General features: G+C 39.0%; 1 protein-coding gene across 1 annotated transcript in view; it reads right to left on the bottom strand.

Annotated features, from left to right (window-relative positions):
- Nucleotides 1–2160, bottom strand: part of LOC131657502 (protein MAIN-LIKE 1-like) — a 4034-nt gene extending 1874 nt beyond the window's left edge. The window contains exon 1 of the mRNA XM_058926892.1: nt 2042–2160. Within this exon, the coding sequence (XP_058782875.1) occupies nt 2042–2160 (119 nt within the window). The remainder of the gene's footprint in view (nt 1–2041) is intronic.
- Between the last annotated feature and the right edge of the window lie 16004 nt (nt 2161–18164).

Raw genomic sequence — 18164 nt, 5'->3', positions numbered from 1 at the left:
AAGTTTAGTAGACATTGCTCTCCCTCTTACTTCAATCAATTCTTCTAACTTCTCTTTTGATACCTTGTATCCTGAAGCTAGTTGTGCCAAGTCATTCGCTTCTTTGTTGTTGGTCTTTGAGACGTGTTTTAATTCCATATATTCGAATTTCTTGAGCAACCTATTTGCTATGACAAAGTACATGATCAAATTTTCTTGATGCACTTGTATTCCTTTGTCAGTTGTTTAATGACCAATTCAGAGTCTCCTTTAATTTCGACTCTGGTTGCCCCCAATTCTAACAAAGCTTCAAGTCCAGCGATTAATGCTTCGTATTCAGCTTCGTTGTTGGAGCATAAAGGGCCTTCGATTTTATACTTAAGCTTTGTTGGAATTCCATCAGGAGAAATTATTAGTATTCCAACTCCGGTTCCCTCTCTATGAGTTGAACCATCGAAATATAACTTCCAAGGCTTTAGATCCACATACTGTTGATGACTCTCAACTACTGCATGGTCGACAATGAAATCCGACACAATTTGACCTTTCATCGCCTTGAGAGGCCTGAAATATCAGTGAATATTCAGTAAGGGCTAAAGCCCATTTACCAATTCGACTATGCAATATTGGCTTAGATAACATATGTTTAATAACATCACAATGAGAAGAAACATAAACATCAACTGGCTTTATATAATACTTAAGTTTGATACAAGAGAAATACAAGCAAAGGCAGAGTTTTTCTATCGCGGTATATCTAGTCTCTGCATCATTGAGTACTCTACTTAAGTAATAAATGGCTCTTTCGATGCCATTTTCATCTTCTTGTGCCAACATGCTGCCTATTGTTTTATCTGAAGCTGAAATGTATAGGCGCATGTGTTTCTTCCCATTTGGGGGAGATAGAATTGGTGGATGAATCAAGTATTGCTTGATTTTATCAAAAGCTTCTTGATGTTCAGCACACCATTCAAATTTTCCCTGCTTAAGTCGTAGTAAAGGTGAGAAAGCTTGCGTGCGTCCACTCAAATTAGAGATAAATCTCCTTAAGATGTTTATCTTTCCCAATAAAGATTGCAGTTCTTTCTTCGTGGATGGAGACTTGGTTTCCATTATAGCTTTCGTCTTATTTTGGTTGATTTCTATACCTTTCTTGTGGACTACGAAACCCAAGAAATCATTTGCCTGCACAAAGAAAGCACATTTGAGGGGATTCATCTTCAGGCCATGTTTCCTCATTCTTTCGAATGATTGGCCCAGATGATCGAGATGACTGATATCTGAGGTAGACTTTACTACAATGTCATCTATATATACTTGCATGAATGTTTCTATAAAGTCGTGGAATATAGAATTCATTGCTCTTTGATAGGTTGCCCCGGCATTTTTTAAACCAAAAGGCATTACGACCCATTCGTAAGTACCTATTGCCCCTGGGAAACGAAATGCCGTTTTGGATACATCATCTTCTGCAATAAAGATCTGATTGTATCCAGAATATCCATCCAACATGCTCAAATACTCGAAGCCTGCGGCTGAGTCTACTAGCATTTCTGCCACAAGCATGGGATATTCATCTTTAGGAGTGGCTGCATTAAGATCACGAAAATCTATGCATACTCTTAATGAACCATTCTTTTTAATTACAGGTACTATATTAGCAATCCATTCAACATACCTTGTAGTTTGGATGAACTTGCAACGTAGAAGCCTTTCGACTTTTGCTTTAATCTTTGAATGAATCTCCGGCGCGAACCTCCTGGGAGTCTGCTTTATAGGTTTCTTCCCTTCTTTTATTGGTAATTTTAGTTCGACCAAATATCTTCCTAGCCCAGGCATCTCATCGTAATCCCAAGCAAAACAATCTTTGTTTTCTTTTAACATTTTGATGACCGTTGCTTTTAGTGCTGGTTTTAGTTTCGCGCTGACGTACGTTATCCTCTTTTTACCTTCGTCTCCAAGATTTACTTCTTCGAGTGGATCTTGGGCTAACATCTTTATGTTTGATGCCATTGGGTCCTTTTCGAATCCCAGAGGCTCTTTATCGTAAATTGCGTCTAACCTCTGACTCGATTCCTCTCCTATGATCTCTTCGACTTGAACCGGATCTCCAAAGGATTTAGAACTCGTATGTATCTCTGGATCTGTCACTTCTTTTTTGGTTAGAACTGTGTTAATCATTACATTTGATAATTCGGCTTCGAGAGCCGCCCTTCTTTTGTTCTCGGCTACGTAAGCCGAAATCTTTTCGAAGAAGGAGGACTCAGACATTATTAATGTCATCGTCCCAACCTGTTGGCCGTAGTGGTGGATAATTCTCTAATGGTGCTGTATCTGTTGGGCCATCCATGATCTCTCTGTCCCACTGGAATCCATTTGGGTGTAGAGTTAAATAGTACAGCGCATTCTTATTTGGGGTATACATCTCCTCCGCAGCATGACAAGGACCTATGTTTGCCAAGTTTCTATCGAAGTTAGTTTTATTAACTTGGTTAACTTCAGCCATATAGTAACTCTGATCCCCTTCGATATTCTCTACTATACCATCATCTCTCCAAATGGTTACCCTCTGATGCATTGTTGAAGGCACAGCTGCAACTCCATGGATCCACTCTCTCCCAAGCAAAAGGTTATAGTTTGCTCTTGCTGGTATAACCATAAACATAGTTGGCCTCGTGACTGATCCCACGGTTAAATTCACCTGAACAACTCCTAGTGTTTGTCCTATCTTGCCTTCGTAGTTAGATAAAACCATGTTGTGTGGCCTTATATCAGTATCGAACATACCAATTCTTTTCAGCATGTATTGGGGCATTAGGTTCACTGCTGCCCCCCCATCGACTAGGACTTTATTAATGCCAACATTTTCAATTTTAGCCCTTATATAGAGTGGTTTCAAGTGATTTCGCATACCTTCATCGGGCCTCTCGAAGAAAGCGTTCTGCTCTTCAACTGCACCATTATTCAGCACATAGTAACACACAGGTCTGTGTTTCGCCATTTCTTTGATATCAGCCTCTTCGCAGTCTTCAACTTCAGTTTCCTGATTAAACTCATGAGGGAGCACAGATACAACGTTGCAGTTGAGGTTTATAGATGACACCCCATCAGAATCGAAATCATTTGTCATTCTATCTTCTTCTTTCCAAGAACTGGAACGCATCTTTTCTTCTTCATCCAAGATCTTTTCAGCTTCGAATAGCCTGCGTTCCACCAGAGGTTTGCTTGACTTTGCCCCCTGATGTGGGACTTGGTTGCTACTAGACTCTCCAGCTTCTCTTGGCCTATATTCCTGATCAGTGCATTTTAATGCACGTTCTTCCATGTTTGTACTCGAGTATTTCTTCGGTTTGTTTTATTTATTTTTATGTTTTAATATGTTTTTATATTTTATTTTATTTTTGCACTTATTTGTTTTTCGTATTAATTTTTCAGCAATAACAGTCTGCACGGAAACGATCATATCTGGAGTTCCAGGAGTCCGATTGAGGCGTTCTAATAATCGCCGGAAAGCTAAGAGAAAGAGCTACAATTCTTATGTTTGAGTCAAAGTCAGAATCGGACTGTAGAATGGCCAGAATATGCGTTGAAGTTGCTGCACTAGCTTTAGTTAAGTTTCGGGTTAATTGGTTTTGGGCCTGGGTCGTATGTTTGACCCAGTTAAATTGTAAAACGGGTCGTGGCTTTGACTTAGGTTAGGCAGCCGCGGTTACTGTTCATCTATCTTCCATTCACGAAAAAAATCAAGCTTGTACGAATTGATCCATGGCGAACTAATCCTTTCCTGTCGAATTGCTGTATTCAGGTTCCGACCTTGAGATTATTTTAATTTTAATCTAGTGTTTATTCCTTTCAATTTTGTTCTATGTTTTTGAATGCTTAATTCGAATTTCATAGAGTATTTTGATTCAATTCGATTGATTGTATGATCCTAACAAATAATCACGTTACCGTTTGCTTAATTCGTTACCGTGTATGATTTATCACGTTTGCTTAATTCGTGAGGCTTAACTCCGTTTGCTTAATTCGGATATTAGGATTATACATCGTACAATACTCTTTAGCGCTTGTCACTGAGTTTGTAGTCGAATAGGAATAGATTATCCGCTTAGGAGATTAATATTGCTTAATCGATGATAGATAGGAAACCGAATCAGTAATTCGACTTTTCAGCTTATTTGATAATCACTTTTTCATAATCACTTTTTTTTTGTTTAATCGAAACTTTAAACCCCCCCCAAATCGTATTTTAATTAGTTAATAATAATTCAAGAATCCTTGAGAGACGATACTCGAGTTACCGTACCGTCGTTACTACAGTTTTACAATTAACTCGTTTTTGACCCGCGTGCGACAGCGGATCAAATTGGCGCCGTTGCCGGGGATTCTTGTGAATATTAACTGATTTTAGAGTCTTAGATTTAGTGTTTGTGCGTTTAGGCCGTAGTTTCCTCACGGTTTTGGTCAGTCCGCGTTTAGAGTCGGAAAAAAAAAATCAGTTTTTGCAAAAAATTGTATTCGATTGTAAACTGTTTTTGCCTACTGGAAGTAGAAAAATCGTGCGATCAATACTCCGTTACTCTAGAAGAGTAAGGGAATTCGACCCCAAAATCGCCAAATTCATCGTTTTTCTATTTTTAATGATTTATTTTCTGTTTTCATAGAGTCGAAAAATTCCGAAAAAAATATCAAAATTCTATTTTTACGTCATTAGATTATTTTCGGTGTCAGTTTATTTTTTTGAATTATTTTTAATCGATTTGCTTCATTGTGTTTGTTTTAGGGACATAGTTGGCATTTTCACGATTGTTGCTACATTGCTGTGCACTAGTCCTGGCTACTAGGTCTTCCTGTCCTGAACTTGTCGCTTTTGATCCTGAGGTAGAGAGAACCTTGCACACACTTCGTAGAGCAGGCCAGGCTAGCAATAGTTCACCTTCACCGACCATAGCTGAGTCTGATTCTGAGTCTGACTATTTGCATAATTTGTTTGATTCTGATTCTGAATTTGCTTTTGAAATGGCTGAAAATAGAACTCTAAGGCAACTTGCAGCCCCTGATGTTAATTATAATGGCTTGTGTATTGAATATGATGTTGTTGCTGTTCCTTTTGAATTAAAATCGGGTTTAATACACTTGTTGCCAAAGTTTAATGGTCTTGCAGGTGAGGATCCACACAAACATTTGAAGGAATTCCAGGTGGTGTGCTCTACACCATTGAAGCCTGAAGGGATCACTGAAGATCATATCAAACTTCGTGCTTTTCCTTTTTCTTTGCAGGGTTGCAGCGAAGGACTGGATATATGATCTCGAACCAAATTCAATCACAAGCTGGAATGCTCTGAAGAGAGTGTTCTTGGAGCGATACTTTCCTGCCTCTAGAGCTGCTTCAATCCGAAAAGAAATATGTGGCATTAGACAAGATAACGAGTCATTGGCTGAATATTGGGATAGGTTCAAGAAGTTAGTTTCAAGCTGTCCTCAACACCAGATTACCGAGCAACTTCTTATTCAGTACTTTTATGAGGGGTTGTTGCCTATGGATAGAAACATTCTTGATGCTGCTAGTGGTGGAGCACTTGTTGACAAAACTCCAGCTGCTGCCAGGGCCCTCATTGAAAATATGTCCTTAAATTCCCAGCAGTTCACCACTCGAACCAATTCTGTCCAGACCAAGGGTGTACATCAAATTCAAGGTTCCTCGAACAGAGCTTTAGAAACCAGACTTGATGAGCTGACCGCTTTAGTTAAACAACTTGCAGTTGCGAAACCTCAAACAACAATTGTATGTGGCATTTGTACAGCTCATGATCACCCCACTGATACTTGTCCTCTTCTGAAAGATGATACTGTTACCGAGCTGCCTCAAGCTTATGCAGCCAACCTTTACAACCAGAACAGGTACAACAACACCCCTGACTTGTCTACCAACAAATATCACCCTAATTGGAGGAATCATCCCAACCTCCGATATGGAAATCAGCAGCCTTCCCAACAACAGCTCACCGTTCCATTACCCCAGCCACATCACACCCCTCCAGCTACTACTTCCGGACCATCCTTGGAAGATCTTGTTAAGCAAATGGCCGTGAACAACCTTCAGTTTCAACAAAGAACCGACACTAGCATTCAGACCTTGACCACACAGATGAGACAACTTGCTACTCAAATAAATAATATGCAAGCTCAAGGTTCGAACCAACTTCCAGCACAAACTGTTGTCAATCCGAATGGTAATGCTAATGTGAGCGCTATTTCTTTGAGATCCGGAAAGGTTACAGAACCAGCCCCTGAAAAAAATAAAAAAATCATTGAGGTAACTTCTGAACTTTCTTCTTCTGAACCTCCTCCAGCTGAGCTTTCTTCTCCTTCTTCTGTTGTGGTCGGAACTGAAAAAAATAAAGAAAGGGAGTATGTGCCACCAGTTCCTTTCCCGCATAGAGTTCTGAAAAATAAAAGAATTGAGGAAGGAGACAAAGAAAAAGAAATTCTGGATATGTTCAGAAAAGTAGCGGTAAATATTCCGCTTCTTGATGTGATTAAGCAAGTTCCAAGGTATGCAAAGTTTCTGAAGGATTTGTGTACAAACAAGAGAAAAGTAAAAGGAAGTGACAGAGTCAACTTGGGAAGAAGCATCTCTGCTTTCATTCAGCCGAACAAAGTGTTTCGGCCATCTCTCAGGTCTTGCCACAAAAGTGCAAGGACCCGGGAACTTTTACTATTCCTTGTACCATCGGGGATAAGAAATTTGATAACTGTTTGCTTGATTTAGGAGCAGGCATTAATGTTATGCCTACTTCTATTTATAATAACCTTTTGCCTTGGTCCCATGCAGCATACAGGTTTAATCGTTCAACTGGCGAACAGGAGCAATGCACGTCCCACCGGCATAGTGGAAGACGTCCTCGTGCAAGTTAACGATTTAATTTTTCCTGCAGATTTTTACATTCTGGACATGGAAGGAGAAACTAAGTCAAGCAGAGCTCCCATCATCTTAGGCAGACCGTTCATGAAAACGGCGAAGACAAAAGTTGATGTTGATGATGGAACCATGTCCATGGAATTTGGTGACATCGTCGCAAAATTTAATATCTTCGATGCCATGAAACACCCTGTGGAGGAGCATTCGGTTTTTAACATTGAGTTGATTTCTGAACTAGTTGATGAGAGTTATTCTGAATTATTTGCATTTGATTTTCCATCTCTCTCTGATTTTGATGATGATTATTCATGTCCTGACTGCACTGACACTAACGTTTGTGTCCTTTGTGCTGACATTGATGCTTCCTTGCAGCCTGATACATTTCCTACAGGTGAAGTTGTTACCGATGAGGTTGTTTTTGCTGTCGATGCTCTTGACATCCCGGCTGCCCCAAGCCTTCCATCCATCATTCAGCCCCCTGACTGGACACTTCCTTTTGAGCTTATGTGTGATGCTTCGAATTATGCTGTTGGGGCTGTCCTTGCACAAAGGGTTGACAAGGCTGCCCATGTTATTTACTATGCTTCTAGGACTTTAGATTCTGCACAGTCTAATTACACTACCACTGAAAAAGAACTGCTAGCTATTGTTTTTGCTCTTGACAAATTCAGATCTTATTTGCTAGGTTCCAAGGTTGTTGTTTTTACTGACCATGCAGCTTTAAAGTACTTGCTGAAGAAGCCGGATGCAAAACCGAGATTGATTCGGTGGATGTTGCTGCTCCAAGAGTTTAATGTTGAGATTAAAAACAAAAGTGGAGCTGAGAACTTAGTGGCTGACCACTTGAGCAGGATAGAGAGAGATGAAGATCCTTTTCCTATTAAGGATGATTTTCCTGATAAGCAGTTGTTTCTTTTGCATGGGATTACGCCTTGGTTTGCTGACATTGTTAATTTTCTTGTTGCTGGTGTTTTTCCTACAGGTGCATCTAGATCACAGGTTCACAAACTCAAAAGTGATGCCAAATATTATGTTTGGGATGATCCATATCTATGGAAGTTTGGTAGTGATCAGGTAATCAGGAGATGTGTCCCCGACAATGAGATTGAATCTATTTTAAAATTTTCTCATGCATCTCAAGTCGGCGGACATTTCGGTCCTCAAAGGACTGCAAGAAAAGTCCTTGATTCAGGCTTCTATTGGCCAAGGCACTCATTTCTGTAACCGCACCATGGAAGCCTTACTCCGAAAGTATGGAGTTGTGCACAGAGTCTCTACTGCATATCACCCACAGACTAATGGGTAAGCTGAGATCTCAAACAGGGAGATCAAACAGGTTTTAGAGAAAATGGTGCAGCCAAACAGGAAAGACTGGAGCCGTCGTCTAGAAGACGCACTTTGGGCTCAAAGGACAGCTTTCAAGACACCCATTGGGATGTCTCCTTATCGACTTGTTTTTGGTAAGGCGTGTCACCTTCCTGTTGAGATAGAACACCGTGCTTTTTGGGCGGTGAAGAGTTGTAATTTGGAGATGCAACAAGCAGGTATTGAAAGAAAACTCCAATTGCAACAGTTGGAAGAGCTTAGATTAGAGGCTTATGAGAGCTCTAGGATTTATAAAGAAAAAACTAAGCACTTCCATGATAAAATGATTTCTAGGAAGGAATTTTCTGTGGGCCAACAGGTTTTACTGTTTAACTCCCGCCTTAAGCTAATGGCTGGGAAACTTCGATCCAAATGGATTGGCCCCTTTGTTGTTACTAATGTTTTTCCCTCATGGTGCAGTAGAAATAAAAAGTGCAGGTACTGACAAAGTCTTCAAGGTTAACGGGCAGCGGCTGAAGTTATTCCATGAAAGTTCGGTGCCTGAAAATGTCAGCATAGAGGAGCTTTCTTTAGAAGCACCTGACTACACTGCAACTTGATCAGGGAGTCCTTCTTTCCTTCTCTCTACTTTGTTAGTAATGTCTTTTCATTGAGGACAATGCTTAGTTTAAGTGTGGGGGAGGAAATTGTGTGTTTTATTTGTTTTTTGTGTGTTAGTATTTTGTTTAATTTCAATAAAAAAATGCATCTTCTTGAAAGTTTTAGGCTACACACTGATTTGAGTCGGGTTTGCGGAGACTTGGGAAAAGTTCACAAGATCGGTATCGTTCTAACACCGTAAGTCTCCTGCATACGGAAATTGATTTGAATTTGTTATTATGTTTTAGCCTTAATTTCTCATTCTTTGACAACTCTTGAGTAGTTTATTTCAGCAGTCGGCACCATCTCTCACACACTTTACGCAGGAAGCCGATGAATATAAGTGAATGTTCCGAAAAGAAAAGAAAAAAAAAAAGAGAAAAGAAAAAGGTAATACACCTTCTAAGTTTGGTGATCCTCACCCGGTCACTTAACCCAACGGTTGTGTAATCTTCAAAAAAAAAGTTTTCAAAACTCTTTGTTAGTTGGTTCAGCGGTTTCTGGTGCTGAACTTGGTAGGGAGGATTACGGTCCGATCCCCCGCAACTACATCTGAGTAAGCAAAGGGTTATGCCACGCAAGTACCGGAACCCCGTGCAAAAGGATCGGAGTCACTAACCGGTTGTCCTGCTATAAGTGTGTGGAGATAACGGGCTTAATGTGATTGCGCCTGAATGAAAAAGAGCAAAAAGGATGAGTAAGTTAGGCTATGGTATAATAATATGATTTGAATTGGTTTGTGTATTTAGGAGCCTTATGTCTGCATATCTGTGGTTAGTGTTCTTACGATGTCCTTAGTGTGCAAGATTAGTACCTGTCAATGCAAACTTACCCGAAGAAGATTTGTAGCCTAGGATGAGTAACTGTTGATGTATTTCTGCTTTCTTTTCATTTTGCTCGGAGTGCAAAAGTTCAAGTGTGGGGGAATTTGATCAGTGCATTTTAATGCACGTTCTTCCATGTTTGTAATCGAGTATTTCTTCGGTTTGTTTTATTTATTTTTATGTTTTAATATGTTTTTATATTTTATTTTATTTTTGCACTTATTTGTTTTTCGTATTAATTTTTCAGCAATAACAGTCTGCACGGAAACGATCATATCTGGAGTTCCAGGAGTCCGATTGAGGCGTTCTAATAATCGCCGGAAAGCTAAGAGAAAGAGCTACAATTCTTATGTTTGAGTCAAAGTCAGAATCGGACTGTAGAAGGGCCAGAATATGCGTTGAAGTTGCTGCACTAGCTTTAGTTAAGTTTCGGGTTAATTGGTTTTGGGCCTGGGTCGAATTGCTGTATTCAGGTTCCGACCTTGAGATTATTTTAATTTTAATCTAGTGTTTATTCCTTTCAATTTTGTTCTATGTTTTTGAATGCTTAATTCGAATTTCATAGAGTATTTTGATTCAATTCGATTGATTGTATGATCCTAACAAATAATCACGTTACCGTTTGCTTAATTCGTTACCGTGTATGATTTATCACGTTTGCTTAATTCGTGAGGCTTAACTCCGTTTGCTTAATTCGGATATTAGGATTATACATCGTACAATACTCTTTAGCGCTTGTCACTGAGTTTGTAGTCGAATAGGAATAGATTATCCGCTTAGGAGATTAATATTGCTTAATCGATGATAGATAGGAACCGAATCAGTAATTCGACTTTTCAGCTTATTTGATAATCACTTTTTCATAATCACTTTTTTTTTATTTAATCGAAACTTAAACCCCCCCAAATCGTATTTTAATTAGTTAATAATAATTCAAGAATCCTTGAGAGACGATACTCGAGTTACCGTACCGTCGTTACTACAGTTTTACAATTAACTCGTTTTTGACCCGCGTGCGACAGCGGATCAATTCCCTTTGAGCTTTTTTCATTCTCTGGTGCCTTCTCCACTGGGATCGGGACATAGGATTTTTTCCTTTGTAATTCTCCAATCGATACACATCTCGATTTGGTTTTTGGAATTGCTTCCTATATGCCATTGCAGTCCTTCCTCCTTGGTCCCAACTTCGCCATTTGTTGGTTCTTGCACCAGCTTGCACCCATCTGTCCCTGGGTACATCCGCAGGAACTTTTAATGTTACCCTTCGAGCTCTAGGATATGGGCTATCAGGTCTTTTCGTTGGGGTCCATATGTCGAAACCGTATAGGTTAGGACGCAATCCCTGAGTTTCTCGACCCATGTAGCAGTACACACGTTCGAATGGTCGTGCCAGCATTTCATCATAGACTGCCCCACATCTGGGACAGAGTGCAACTTCAGTGTTTTCCCTTTGACATCTGACCAAAAATCCCACTAAGCTTTCCTCCATCTTTGGGTACACTTGTAGCAGAGGGTTTGGTTCTCTCCCAGGGTGTTCCCATCTTTCGCGTCGAGCCCTTTCGAAGTTAGCTTCGACCCTTCGATTCAGCATGATCGAACATCTTGGACACATCCATTGTTTTCCGCCATTCCTTTCATGGCAATTCCAGAGGTAGTCCTTGAGGCTTTCTCCTTTTGGATAAATTTCAATGCCCCCCTTTTGCCTTGGCAACCATGTCTCCAATTCGCCAAATTCAGACACTGGACGTCTGGCGCTGACCATGTTAACAACTGCTGGAGGAACTTCAGAGATCTGGATTTTCTAGAGCTTCATCCTGAGGTCTTCAGTGGCTTCGCTGTTCTCTCCCCTCGAACCTTCAGTTATCTCTGTCTTGGAAGATTCTTCAACATCAGTATTGAAGACTGCGTCATCATTTAGGCTTTCAGTAGCCTGCTCTCCATTGAACACCGTTTTAGTCTCCGTAACTTCGACCTCAGATGCCTCCACCATGTTGATATCCAATGGCTCACAGAGGCTAGCGTCAGCAATGTTCAAAGGATTTTGTGTCGACCCTCATGTGGCTCTTGGTCTTGTCAGCAAATTTCAACCTCCCATCTTTGATAGCATTTTGAATTAGATCCCTGAAAAGAAAACATTGTGAGGTTTTATGGCCCAAAAAACCATGATATTTTACAAAAACCTCTCTTCTTCCGTTGTTCTAACGGAGGAATTTTGGAATTTGGAGGCAGTATCATTTGGCCATCTTTTACTAGTAAATCAAATATTTCATCACACTTGGTGACGTCGAATGTGTAAGTTTTCTTAGGGAATCTATCGTTCTTATCACTTTCTACTGGGTTTTTTTCCATTTGCAGGGTTGAGTAGTTTGCAGGAATAAGGTGGTGCTTCCTTCAGTTCAGCCAAATCTATTTCGACTTCTTCAGGGTTGTATGAGTCGTTAAAAGACTCGTCATCGGCGTCCTCCGCTTCAACGTACGCTACCCTTTCCTTTTTATAGTTTTTATTTGCCTTAGCCTTTTCTGCCTTCAAGCGTTCGACTTGTCGAACCCCTATCTGCCAACTGGGCCATATCCCTAAGGTATTGAGTATCTAGTTTCTTCCTAATTGAATAATCTAGACCACCCGCAGCCATTTCGACTAGTTCATGCTCTGGGACTGTTGTGAAACACCTTGATTTCAACAGTCGGAACCTATTTAAGTAATCATCAATTGGTTCTGTAAACTTCCTCTTAATACTGGCCAATTCTTTCAGACTTATCTTGGTTTGACCCATGTAGAATTGTTCATGGAACAACCTTTCTAAGTGTGCCCAAGCATCTATCGAATTTGGTGGCAAAGTTGTGAACCAAATGAAAGCATTCTTTGTTAGCGAACTAGGGAAATATTTGATCCTTAAATCCTCGTTCCCCGCTAAGTCTCCTGCCTCTGTCAGGTATCTGGCAATATGTTCCACAGTCGACTCGCTAGTTTCGCCTGAAAACTTTGTAAACTTGGGTACTTTAGTGCCTCTAGGCAACTCTGTTTGCATGATATAATCTGATATAGGGGATGTATAATTTGGACGTCGAAGTCCAGTACTAAGGCCATTATTGGCCATAACCCTTTCTATCATGGCAGTTAGGTTATTTTCTGTAGCCAGATTTTCTCTTCTGACTCTCTGGATGATTTCATCTGGGTGTTCGTTCCTACCCACTATCCTTAATCTGGGTCGATCTTCCTCCATCTCCTGTTGAACAGGAACAACTCTTTGATTCAAAGCCTCCAAATCTATTACTTGGTTCCCTTCGATTGTCGCTGTTCTTTGTGGGGCAACTACATTATTAGTAGTTGTCCTAGACGGAGGGACCACATCTTGAATACGTTCCATAATGGGTCCTTCTTCTCGATACAAGGGCTGCTTGTCTCTTCGTCTAGGTGGTGGAACTCCCATGAAATCTGCCATTCGATTCATTTGAGATGATATCTTTTGGAAAATCTCCACATTCTCTCGATTCGTACTAGTAATATTTGTTGCTAGTGGATTCAAAATTGAAGCCAGTTCCTTGGCCAAGACCCCTAACATATCATGGTTGCTTGCATCCATTTCTTGTCGGAATGCTGCTTGGTTACTTGTGGTGAAATTGGGTATTTGGGCAGAGAAGCCAGTATTTTGCGCACTTCGACCCACTGAACCGACATTTGGCGAAAACGTCGCATTGTTAGTTGTAGTATATGTAGGTCCTGCTCCTCGTACGCCTGTTCCATATGGATATGGCATTTCGTATGGGTAGTTTGGCCTCCATTCGAACGTAGAGTTCGACCCTGGGTTGAATAAGTTATTTGCAGCATTTGTCGAGAAAAAGTGGTATCTCGTTTGCGCTTGTAGAGGCAGGTGCGATAGTCGATACTGAAACTGGAATAGTCCCTGATGGTTCTGTATTATTCTCAGGTATAGCCTGGGAACTATCCGTGGGTCTCGATCCATTTGGACCCGGTGTATCCCGCGCTCCTTGAGTTGAAGTCGAAACGTGCGCAGAATTTGCCGCTCCTGATCCTGAGCCTTGTGGGGGATCTTGATTTCCCCCTGCATTGGTCGTGACGACCATTTTCCTGTTGTACCTTCGTTTGGGAATCGGTTGTGCATTGTTTGTTAATTTACCGTTCCTAAGGTTCATACAAGGTCTTGATATTGTCTAGACAAAAATAAAACAATTGATTAAAAACAATCTGCTTGACACTTGTCCCACTGGGCGTGCCAATTTGTTTACGGTGATTTCCGGTAAACAACCGCTAGTCTTCCAAACTATAATAAATATGATTTGGTTACTCGCAGGATCGACTAGATTGATCCTAGGACATAGTCAAAAAGATTGTTATTGATGGTCATTCGAACCATATCTACGATTCATCTTGTCAATAAGAATTACTTCAATCGAAACAAACAAAATTAGCAATCACTTCGTTATACACGTGAGTATGACTTCAGCGAAAGGTAAGTCAAGATAAAATATGAGACAAAACTGTAAAAGTGCAGAAATCTTAAAGTGCAGAAATGTTAAATACTTCAAAGATAAATGACATGAAAATAATGAGTACGAAAACGTAAATGGCAAGAAGTAAATGGCAAGAAGTAAATGGCAAGAAGTAAATGGAATGCAATAATATTGAAAGGTACTTGAAAATAAAGGGGAAATACACATGTATTAAAATGGTGGTGTCATACGTACATTTCTCAGCAAACTCTTTCTCTTTAACACTTGATACTTGAGTAATATGTGAGTGATTTGTACAAAATGAACACACTGAATCCTAACATTAGAACCCTTATTTATACTAGTTTCGACCTTAACGGTCCTACGCTAATCTAATGCCACGTTTCTCATAAGACCCTCGGGAACGCCATCTGTCTTTAGACAGTTACGAAACCGTCTTCGAATTTCAAATCCTCCCGCCTAAGTCCTTCTTCGACGCGTGGCAGTGTATTTAACATTAAAACACTACAAAAGCACGCTAAGTGTCAATACTTAACATATTTCACGAAATCTGTCTAAGTCTTCGAAGACATATACTCCTACTAGCTTCAGCATTCACTATCTTCGTTATAACTTAGAAATCTTCGTTCTCGAAGCATGGCCATCAGGAGCCATTTTTATCTTCAAAGATGGTCATCAGTAACCATCCTTCCTTCGATTTTTATCCTTCGGACCATGTTTGCAAAACGAAATCTTCAGCTAACACTGGCCTAAACTAAAATTGAGTCGGATCAATCTGAATGCCATAGACATGAGTCCAGACTTGAGGATATTTGTTAGCGTCTTCTCATGGTGGACTGAGATCGAGATGAACGATCAATCAAAATTTGATCGAAGCTTGATGGATCCAAACGCCGTATATAGGAGATCTTAACTCCATGAAACTTTGATTTCTTCACTATATATGCTTTCAGACTCCAAATATGAGAATTGGACATGACCTTGTAAAAATCATAGGAATCGGAAGTCGATTCCCAAAAATGGTGCCATTTTTCCGTGGTTGAACCAGAGATGGTGGTGGTTGTGGTAGCTACGGTGGAACAAAATTTCCTTAACGATTAGGTTGAAGAGACTATATAAATTGAAGGCTGCAATCTCGGTGCTTCATGAATCGGAGACGTCGATCTTGAACTGTTGTTTCTAATCTCTGCTACGGTGGACCAAAGAAGAGGGTGTCTGCATGGTTAGTATTCCAATGTCCAATACAATTCAGGGTTCAAGAAAAATACGAAGAAAAAAGTAAAATAAATAAATAAATGTGTTTAAATTTTTTCCGGGTTGGCCAAAGATCAAATAAGATAAGGCCCCTTTATCTTGTCCGCTCCATTTAACAAAAGGTATAATAAAAAATAAAGCAACTCAACCAAGAAGAGAATGGATTTGATACTTCCACCGCCACACCACTATTTTCCACATTCAAAGCAATTGTGCCACCATTACCACCGCACATTCATCTCCAATCAGACCATCATCTTCATCACAAAACGTGTCACTACACTTTTACTCCTTGCTTCCATTTCTTTATCTTCCTTTGATCTTTCCTCTTAGGTTGTGTTTTGATGTTGTTTGTTTAAAGAAAAAACATGCTTTTTTTTGTTTTTTGAGAGAAAAAGGGATGTAACAAGAGAGGATTTCATGACTTTTTGGAGCTTGATTTGGTATGCTTGATAAAAACTCGTGAACGAAAGTAGAGGAGAGTAGATGTATTTGAACAAATAAAACAATTTTTTTTGTATATGTGAGAGAAGAGAGAGAAAGTGTTGTTATGTTTTTTGAGAAAGCAAAAAAATATGTGAGGGAAGAGGATGAAAGCATACTGTGAGAGTGAGAAAGAAAAAATTTGTTCTTACGGAGAGAGAGAGAGAGAGAGAGAGAGAGAGAGAGAGAGAGAGAGAGAGAGAGGGAGAGAGGAGAGAGAGAGAGAGAGAGAGGAGAGAGAGAGAGAGAGAGAGAGTGAGAGAGAGAGAGAGAGAGAGAGAGAGAGAGAGAGAGAGAGAGAGAGAGAGAGAGAGAGAGAGAGAGAGAGAGAGAGAGAGAGAGAGAAAAGGGGGTGGCCCAACTTTAATATTCAAAATCCTAATTTTTTTTTTTCTATTTGTTGTTTGTTTATGTAGGTTTTGCTATTTAAATCTTATTTAAGCTAACATTAAAAGTTGTTTAGTATCATTATTGGAGATAAGATGTACATCTTGTTGTGTATTTATTTATCATTTTTTATACACTCAATTCATTAAAGTTAACACAATAAAATTAGTTTAATAAAAGTAATATTTTTTAAAAATAAAATTGGATTTAAAAAATTAATCGGATGTATATCCTTTTTAGGCTCGAGTATTAGACACAAGTTGTATCACTTTCTTGTTTGAATGTCTGTCTTCCTTTCAAAAAAAAAAATTAATAACTTGATCGTTTTGAGTTTATTTTCTTATAAAATTAAAAAGGATTAATAGGATGTATATCTCCTTTGTTGTGAAATCGATGCCAAGAACAAAGTATTATATTTTTATTTTCTTGTAAAGAAATTCACACGGATAGGAAAGAGGAAAGAAAGAAGAACACAATGAAATTGGTTATAAATTGTTATTCTTTACTTTCTCTTTGAAACAAGATTAAAATTGTTACATAAAAACAAATTACCTCTCTCACCCTAATTAGGATTTGCATTATACGATGATGAGAGACTAGTATGTTATTTATAATAAAACTAACATACTAAACTAATGAGTTTTTTTCACACAAATCCAATACACAAGTTAACTTAGGAAAAAATCTAACTTAAACAATTAGGCATAACAAACAGGCCCAATTCGACATACTAACAATCCTAACAATATCGACTAATCGACTTATACATGTTAGAACAACTTTGACTATAACACACATTATGTCGACAGCAACATGTGAACAACCTTCGGTCTCATGCTTAATCAAACTAGAAGCTACCCTTCGAACATATTAGAGTTTGATCCAACATCTTACACTCTTTATCCATGAGCTTTCAGACACAAGTTGTATATCTTGCTTGTTCTAACGTTTGTCTTCTGTTAAGAGATTACAACTCGATTCGTGTTGAATATTTTCCTTTATAAACATAATGGGAATAAAAAATAGTTAATTGGATGTATATCCCTTTTATCCTCAAATGTTTAGACACAAGTCGTATAACTTGCTTGTTCTAACGTTTGTCTTCCTCATAAAAGCTATCATAACCAACTAACGAACAACATTTTTTCCTACTTTAACGAGATCCAAAAAATACTATCTTTAAAGTTAACCATCGCACAAGATTTTTTTTACCAAGAATTACACAACTTTAAATTCTCCATCGCACTGGGAGATACGTAGGAGCAATAGTCAAATTTTGTCAAGCACATTCATAAAAAACCCCTTTTCCTTTGCTTGTAAATACATTTTTATTTCTTGTTCAATGATTAGGAGAAATTCGATATAATAATATTAATAATATTTTGCAAAATTAACTAGAAGGTAACTATTTTCTTAAACAAATGTCGTAGGATGTTAATACCTTCCCTTCACACAATCGACTTCTGAACTTAAATTTGGTTGTGAAGACCATCTTTTTATTATTTAAGGGTTTTATTAACATTTACACTATAAAAATAAACTTTGATGTCAACATCATTGATTTCGAGCACGCATTAAATAATTTTTCACACCGCGACACACTAGAAGATCCCTGGTGCCCTTAGAGGCAATATTAATGCATGAATTCCATTAAAAGATCCTTGCATCCCTTAGAGGAAATATGAATGTTGTACTTCCATTGGAATATCCTTTACGTCCATGGGGCAATTTAGATATTAAGCCAACATAAAATTCCCATACTCCACCTTACTCAAAATTAATCCTCTCATTGAATCATAAAATATACCATGAGCAGTGAAAACAAGTAGCACAATGTAAAGTCTTTCTTGAGGGATTCAACTTAAAAGTTTTACTTG

Source organism: Vicia villosa, linkage group LG3, assembly GCF_029867415.1.
Source record: "Vicia villosa cultivar HV-30 ecotype Madison, WI linkage group LG3, Vvil1.0, whole genome shotgun sequence".
NCBI lineage: Eukaryota > Viridiplantae > Streptophyta > Magnoliopsida > Fabales > Fabaceae > Vicia > Vicia villosa.
The sequence above is the reverse complement of the archived record's forward strand: the minus strand, read 5'-3'. Positions and strand labels throughout refer to the sequence as shown.